This window comes from Seriola lalandi, unplaced genomic scaffold (assembly GCF_002814215.2).
Source record: "Seriola lalandi dorsalis isolate HSWRI2012SDOR001 ecotype SW California unplaced genomic scaffold, Sedor1 jcf7180002054654, whole genome shotgun sequence".
Lineage (NCBI taxonomy): Eukaryota > Metazoa > Chordata > Actinopteri > Carangiformes > Carangidae > Seriola > Seriola lalandi.
This window is the reverse complement of record NW_019525207.1, coordinates 813,376-822,082: the sequence shown is the minus strand read 5'-3', so window position 1 is coordinate 822,082 and position 8,707 is coordinate 813,376. Positions and strand designations below refer to the sequence as shown.

The 8,707-nt window shown below is 38.2% G+C and overlaps 1 protein-coding gene across 1 annotated transcript in view; it reads left to right on the top strand.

Moving 5' to 3' along the window:
• Positions 1-2,550: 2,550 nt before the first annotated feature.
• Positions 2,551-8,707, top strand: part of LOC111665557 (complement C3-like) — a 30,311-nt gene continuing 24,154 nt past the window's right edge. Inside the window, exons 1-10 of the mRNA XM_023420603.2 lie at positions 2,551-2,707; positions 4,405-4,606; positions 4,892-5,054; positions 5,232-5,326; positions 5,956-6,047; positions 6,603-6,685; positions 6,767-6,854; positions 7,490-7,592; positions 7,716-7,845; positions 7,978-8,093. Coding sequence (XP_023276371.1) covers positions 2,613-2,707; positions 4,405-4,606; positions 4,892-5,054; positions 5,232-5,326; positions 5,956-6,047; positions 6,603-6,685; positions 6,767-6,854; positions 7,490-7,592; positions 7,716-7,845; positions 7,978-8,093 — 1,167 coding nt within the window. The 5' untranslated portion in view covers positions 2,551-2,612. The remainder of the gene's footprint in view (positions 2,708-4,404; positions 4,607-4,891; positions 5,055-5,231; positions 5,327-5,955; positions 6,048-6,602; positions 6,686-6,766; positions 6,855-7,489; positions 7,593-7,715; positions 7,846-7,977; positions 8,094-8,707) is intronic.

The window sequence follows — 8,707 nt, the reverse complement described above, 5'->3', positions numbered from 1 at the left end:
CACCTGCATTTTCTTCTGTGTCTGGCCTCATCAACCATCAACAACCACATTACAGTAACACACCTTGGAGTATTATCCCTGCACATAACAGATATTGTCTATACTGTGAACTTTTACACATCCATTTTGTCATTCAATTAACATTCCTCTGGCACATGCACTTATTGACACCCTATGTGCCTTCATCTGCTATTGCACTGATGTTCGCCATTTCAATCCACAATACATTCGATGCTTTTTGCCAATCCAGGAGTAAAATTGCTACTGAAAGATATTTCCAAATGCTTCCCTTCTGTTCCCGACATTAGACGACATTAGACAACCTCAATCAACCTCAGACCCTCCACTAATTCACCATCACCTCTTTTTATAACCCCAGGCAATAATCCCATTTCAAAGCTCGTTTACTCATCATTTTAAAAAGGTTCTCCTTAAATGTAATTCATCACCTCAGCATTACTCAGGTCATTCATTTAGAATAGGGGCAGCCATCTCTGCTGCAATGCAAGGAATTTCTTCAGCCTCTCTTCAGCAGCTGGGCTGCTGGTCTTCTTCTGCCTACTCCACCTACATACGACCGAGTCCACCTCAGTAATAGCTGCTCAAAGATCTCTTAGACCCTGATCATCACGTAAGTCATGCATATCGTGGTGGTGATGTTTCTGTCCTCATCCTCTTCTATGATCATGGATTCTAATCCCCTGTATCATTTGGCTATTTTTTCCTTGCATCATCATTGCCAATGTTCCCTGCATCTTAAGTCATTATTCCATTGCATATTTATTAGCATTTCCTCTGCATCAAGAATTCATTTTCCTGCATCATAGCTATTATTTCCCCCCCGCTTTATTGCCAGCTTTGAACGCATTAATGGCTATCCCTCCTGTGTCATTTCTCATTAAAAAAATGTTGCAATTTCCCCTGCATCAATGCTACATTTCTCCCCTGCATGTTGCCAGCTTTCTTAAACATGAATTGAATAATTCTCATACTTTCTTGTTCTTCTTATCTCTGCTGAATGAACTGTAAGGACATACATTCCTGTATTACCAGTGTGTGTAATATAGGCCTCCTTGCACATACCTTGCTCCTGCATTTTGGGGTGGTTTGAAGGATCCCAGTAACAATGTCAGTCAAGGCCTCTTGCTATATAGGTCAGTGGTCCAACTTCAAGTTGCTGACTTTATTTTTAGGGCTGTAAGCCAATGAACGAATGAGGACTTAAACGTTAATCTTCCTGTTTGAACAAACTAATCTGCTGTTCAATTATAACCTTTCACACACAGTGAATCATTTTCCCTTACTTAGATTAGCATCTTCTGTCAAAAACACCTGTTTTCTTCTCAAATACATTCCCATTCCGTCTCAGATAAACTCATTTAGTCTTACATACATAATCATACTGTCTTACGCACAATTTATTATACTAATTCACACACCATTGTCTTACAGTATCATTCTTTCTCACACACATTATAGTGTATGCTCTCGCATACACTATAATTTCTATCCTGCCAACAATCTTCTCTCTCATTCACACCACTAATCTGTCTTTAATACACTACTATAGAGAATACTATGGTGTATGTGTGAGAGTATGAAAGTGTTTTTAAGTACTGTTGTGTGTCTGAATGAGTATGGTTTATGGCCCATATAATAATGTGTGTGAGAGAGTATGATTGTGCATGTAAGAGAGTATTAGTAGTGCTTGTGTAAAAGTATAGTGTTGAACATGTGACATTATGATGTTATGTGTGAAACCGAGTAGGATTTATCTTTCAAGTGGCCTCTCGTACAGACACACATCTTGAGCCCTGGTGTGTGACTGGCTCAGATGCCTTCAGCCACTGGTCGCTCAGTGTTCTGGCTCAGGGCAAACTGCTCTGCCTGTGTCGGAGGTGGCTTTTTATATTCCTCAGACACATATACAACTCAGAGCAAACATACTCAGCTGTTCTGGAACTGAAAACTCAATTCCCATCTCAGGGTTCATCAACTCAGAGTTTGTTAAACCTGTTTACTGGAATAGACCCCTAATGTCAATATCTGCATTATAAACATTACACAAGATGCCAACCCTCTACCAACTACTTTGAATTTACCCTTTGTATGACATGTGCAAATGGCTTGACATGAATACAATTAATGAGCTTAACATTAGAAAACTTTTTACTGGCACAATAAAAAAACTAACTTTTGAGCAAGGTGTTAAATCAGATAGATAAACAATTATCTGAAAAAAAAAACATTTCACACAGAACATTTTGAAGAATAGTAAAGCAACTTATCAAAATAATAATGTGGAAAAGTCCGATACTACACCCAACTTCTGAACAATATTTCAAGTATTATAAAAATAGAGCAAAAATAAAATTGAGAAGAATATGAATGTGTTCAGCAATAGCATCATCAAACATATCAGCAATGGTGGACATAAGCCAGCCATAAGTTGCCATGTATGTAACCCCTATATAGTTAGCCAAAATGGCCTGTCCATTTATGTGTTTTGTGTATTATGTATATTAACCACAAGGAGGTGCAGAAGGATATCTGCTGAGGTGAGTGGATAAAAGGCGAGTGTTGCTGAGTGGGAGTTTGTAGTCACAGCAGATATGGGATCAGGTAGGAGGATAGGTGAGACTCAGCTGTGGCAGCTGGCCCTTCTGGGTCTCTTCTTTTGGTGTTGTCTAACTGATGCAACTCCATTGTAAGTAGATCTGCCTTACTTTTATACCTCCACATCTTGAATATTGTTTTAAAATTTCAAAGAACTGAAATGTTTTCAGCCTTGCTTCTCAATGCTCATATCTTTACTGGTGAAACGTCTGCTTTTTCAGTTGCTGTGGCATACGACTGACATGACAATAACTCTTAAAACGTTTTTTAAAATACTGAATATTTTCAGTATACAGTAACAAATGATAAATATATATTTCTTATTGCTTATATACATATTATTCAAATGTCCAGATCCATTGAGTTTGTCTTTGGGACCAAAAGTGGTTACTGTGCCTCTGTGTTTCTCAGAAAGCTCTTTGTGTATGTCCTCGCATAAAAAATATTAAATTCATAACAACCAAGACCTTTTAAACATAGATGTTTAATATTGTTTTCACTAATCTGAGATTGTCATAATGTCAAAGGGATTGATCAGGATGAATTGACGCCATCACGTTACCAAAAGTGCAGCTCATGAAATGTCATTTATCAAACACATTTGAGCTAGCACTTGCTGAATTGAGTACTGATTAGTGGTGAGCTTGAAGTGTCAGTGACAAAGAAAATACAGAAATAATTTAGGCATTTACACAACAAAAAAAATCGAATTTGATTCCATCTAATGTTTTGATTTTGTTTAGTGTTTCAAAAAAAAAAAAAAAAAAGTAGTTGAGACAAACTGTAATGGGAGCAACAGTAAGGCCAGGAATTACCTGCAAATAAATACTTGATACAGGCCCAAAAATCAAGAACATTAAATCAGTTCAGTTTCATAACATCATGTCTCACATAATGAGGAGCTGCAGTCCAGTTTTCTGTCTGTGACACAAATTCAAAGTACTGTGAGTTTGCACAGGGATTCATTACACAAGAGACAACAAACAGAGTACAGGATAATGTTGAAATGTTTTATTGATTCAGTGCTGGATCTTAATCAAAGTAATCAATAGACGACTAACTGTGTATAAAGTCCAGACCCAATGTGCAAATCAAATAATAATTTTCAATGATACTTACTCTCGTAATGGGATGTGTAGGCAGTTTTTTGCCTAAATTTGTCTGTGCATTTACTATCGATCTCATTTGCAAAACATTTATACGCTTTGTGTTGCAGCTCAGGATGAATTCACAAGCCGGACTGTCTCTCACAGTGTCTTTTATTTATTTTACACAATATAAAGTAGGAAACAATAACTTTACAGTCCGCCTCTGTGTCCTTAGCTGCTAAAGCAACTAGCATGTAAGCTCTCATGCTGGTTACTAGGACAACAACTCTGAACTGCGTTTTCTTCTTCTCTTAGCGCATTAAACAAATTGTCTCTTGTTGTCTCTCAACAGCATCACCTGGTGGCGGAACTCAAATAGCGCTCAACTCATAAATGAACTAAATGCATTGCAAATTAAACCATTAAATGAACAGAATTACACGCAAAAATAAATCAGGGGGGTCTCTAAAATTCACAATATAAAATACCAACAATAATAAACATAAACAGTCTTGAAATAACTGACCCCCTCACATTTGCACCTGCAGTCTTGTGGCAGTCGTGTAAATTGTGAAGCTTATTCAAAGGCTTCTCCTTGATCTACTGTGGCTTAGATCATACCGCATTTGTAAGTCGAATGAATGTATTCTTAAGTGTCTGTATAGTGACCACGTTTTCCATCTTTCCCACTGTTCTGCAGGAACATAATGTCTTGCCCCAACGTGTTGCGTGTAGGAGCAGAAGAAAATATCTTTATAGAGTGTCAGGGCTGCAGTGATGCTCAACCTGACATGAGGGTCATCATCAAAGTGTTGAGCAGTCCAACCAAATCCACGATACTGACGGACACATCTGTGACCCTTACGAAGGACAATAATTTCCAGCAGTTTGGACAAATTACAGTAATGTAGAAATATTAACGGATATGACATTGTTACATGAAATCATTGTCACAACATATTAGTCTTATTAATTTTTTGTATGTTTTGTCTGAGTAACAGCATTTACATATACCCTGCATTCATCAACTAATCTAAAGTAATAAAGACTACACACAAGAGAAGACACACACACACAACACAAAAAAATTGATATCTATAATGTCTATAAATGGTAATCATACTCCTGTTCTGCTCCTCGCACATATTCCACACTCTCCTCACCTTGTCTGTTCATACTTGTTTCAGATCCCTTCTGACACCTTCTATAAAATTCCCAGCATGACGCAGCATGTCTACCTGCAAGCTCATTTCCCTGGTGTAATATTGGAGAAAGTCGTCTTAGTGTCCTTCCAGTCCGGCTACATCTTCATCCAGACTGACAAGACCCTCTACACCCCAAACAGTATAGGTGAGTCCAGTACTACATCATTGCTGAAAGACACTGACTCTGTCAGAGTGTCTCTATAGAAAATATATCACAGTGTGATTTTATTTATATTAGTTTGACTAATGCATTTTTCATGTTTGTAAATGAATGACTGTACTTTAAACTACAGTAACATGAACCTCTTTCTCTTTCTGTCAGTTCATTTCAGGATATTTGCAGTAACACCCAACATGGAGCCTGTGGAGAGGGATACCCCAACCAGTACTTATGCTTCCGTAGCCATTGAGATGATGGTATTGTATTATATTGTATTGTGTATAACTTACACTTAACTCAAATTTTTAAAATGGCCAAGTGTCAATCAAGGAGCTGATCAGACTCATGGATGGTAGACAAAAGATTTGTTGTAAGGTCTTTGTTGTAAGATGGTTTTACTACATTCATTTTGTTAAAGGTAGAGTTATTAGTGCTGGGCAAAGATTGTTGATATTTGAACTCAACAGCAAAATAAATATACCCCTGCCTTCACCCCCCCAGCGATCAAACATTAGCCAGAGTGAGTCAATACTATCATTGACTTATTCTGGCTGGTTTGTGACCGCTGACCACAACTGGTTAGTTGGCGAGTGCATGTCTTCCATGCACTGGTAATTCTTAAATTTACTCCCTCTGCCCCATCTTCCCTCTTCTCTTCTTCTTTCCCTTATCCCTTGTGTGGCACAGTCCAAGCCACTTTGTTTGTTCCCCATTTACAGAGCAGGGCTATGTAGGAACACCAGATTTTCTTTCAGCACACACAGATTGGACAGCTAGCAGACCCTAAGGAGATATTCACTAAATTTGACAAAAGTGCACTGGATTAGAATTGCTTCGTCCACCTAAGGCTCACTGTTAATGGTTGGTCGATGTTGTTTATATTTAGACTCCTGAAGGCATCTCTTTAAGTCTTCCTGGTCCAGTCATTCTGGATTCAGGGATGTACTCTGGAATTTACCCCCTCAGTGAAATTGTCAGGTGAGTGTTTAATTTAATTTAGTTTGATTTACATTTCTGTACACTATTTTTATTAACATGGTTAACAGGGAAATTAATTTCTATGACAAGCATGTAGTATATTAACCAGCCGCAACAGCATGACTGGTATTGTTTTCACCTCCTGGGAGATTGTCATGTCTAGCCTTAACACCTACTGTAGTGGAAACTACCACAGAGGCGGTTCTTTGGCAGGTGATAATATGTCTCTATGTAGACACATTTTGTTGCTGCGATAGTATCTCAACCTTGTACGATACAGTCACTTTACAGGTGTGTATTTGGGATCAAAATTAAGGCAGAGTTTGAAGATAGATGTGGTCTGAGCAAGGGCGCTGGAAGCAGGGGATTTACACCCCTGGCCGTCATTCATTTGAAATCACAGATAACTGTATCTCAGTTTCAATTATTCCCTTCACCAACAAATCAATCTATCAGACTTTAATTGTATAGCAATTTTCATTCAAACATTCATTGTTGACGTGTGTGTGTGTGTGTGTGTGTGTGTGTGTGTGTGTGTGTGTGTGTGGTGTTTAGTCTGGGACTTTGGAAAGTGGTGGCCAAGTTCCCCCTCAACCCACAGTACAGCTACTCTGCAGAGTTTGAGGTCAAAGAATACGGTGAGTCCCTTTTCACCTGAACTGTTCTTTACTGTAAAACGTATAAAGCATTACACAATAAAATGCATTTAATTTTTTCAGTGCTGCCCAGTTTTGAGGTGAAACTGACGCCTATGAGCTCCTTCTTCCATGTGAACAGTCCAAAGCTCACCATCAAAATTAAAGCTACGTATGTGAAGTTTTTTTTCGTAACTTTAGGGAGCGTTTGAGAAAAGTTTGATTAGTGATGTAATGTATTGTATATGTATTGTATATGTAATGATTGGAGCAGAAAGTAAAGGGTGTTCTTTCTATACTGTGCATGCTCTGCTGCGACCACGCTTTCCTGTTGGCATCCTGTCCTGTCTTGCTTTCATATAGTTATGTACACTTTATTGCCAAATCTACTATAAAGTTAAGTGTATAAACTGCCTGATTGATACAAATCCGGTGGATAATCAATGACAGCTACTATCCGGAGGTTTGCGGCTACAAAGCAATCACCTATAGCCATGCTCGGATAGACTAGAACGAGAGGTTAGAAAAATTAACACAAAACAAGCCATTCAGAAACTAAAACCCTCAGTGGATATGAATCAATACATGACCTCTCCAGAATAACATACCCCATATCCTTTGCTATCACTCTTATGCATGTTTGGACATATATTACTACTCTTAACTGTCAGAACTGTTGCTGAGGGGCTTTGGCAGGAGTGCTGAATACTACATATAGATGTTTGTATATAAATGTTGCGTTTGCCTTTTGATCGTTCTGTTTTATTTCATTGTGCGCCTTAACATGTTCTTCTTTTGTGGTTTTAGGTATCTGTTTGGTAAAGATGTGGAAGGGTCAGCCTCTGCAGTATTTGGGCTCATGCATGAGGGTCAAAAGGCTGCCTTTCAAAGCTCCATTCAGAGAGTGTCGGTGAGCACATAGTCCCTTGTTTGCTGCAGCTCAGTAACTACAGCAACTACAGATTTGGTAAAGCACCTACCAACTAGCAACTTACTGTAGTTCAAGATCATTTTGTATATTATGTCACATTAGATCGAGGAAGGTGAGGGAGAGGTCACACTGAGGAAAGAGCACATCATACAGGCCAACAACAACAATAACAACATCGACAACCTGGTGGGGAAGTCCATATATGTAGCTGTCAATGTGCTGACGGAAAACGGTAAGAAGGAGAGCCTTTGTGTTTATTGGTGTGTGGTCACGTGTTCGGGGTGTTTGGGGTGATTTAGCAGCCTAAGTGAATGTATTATTAATATGGGTCTGTGTGCTCTTGTGTGTTTATATCTTTCCAAAGGTGGTGAAATGGTGCAGGCAGAGTGGAGAAATATTAAGATTGTCAAGTCACCTTACACCATCCACTTCAAGAAAACACCCAAATATTTCAAACCAGGAATGAACCTCGATGTTGTGGTAATGTACACAATTACATGACTGTAAAATGAAATTGATATATTGTAATGGTTGCAGGGTGTCATTTGTAATTCTTAATTGGTTGCCATTCTCTAGGGGCCTGGCTTTTATTAATATGAACTTGCCATAGGGCAGACACAAGGCGGAGCAAGAAAAAGGAAGAAGAGAGGAGAGTGGTGTGCTTCAGGGATAAGCCCTAGGTTTTAGATCGGGCCTGCAGCCTTTTATTTTTGGCTGGCAAATGTTCTTATATGAATAGATGCTGGTACAGCCACAAGATTTAGTGGTTATGGAATCTTCTCGTCATAAAAACAAATAATTTTATAAGTACTACCTAAGAATATATAACAAATATACCAAATATACAAATATTTATATATATATATATATTTTCCAAATGATATTCATCTTAAAAATACAGTGCCTATAGAAAGTTGTCATACCTTGTTAAAATCTTTACCTTTTGCCATATTACACCCTGGAAATCAAAATTTAAAAAAGTCAAACTTTTTGAGTTCTATGTACACATTATAACGCTCATGGTCAAAGTGACAATAACATCTTAAAAATTCTGGACAAAATTAATTAGTGAAATTCCTGGTTTGGTTTAGTGA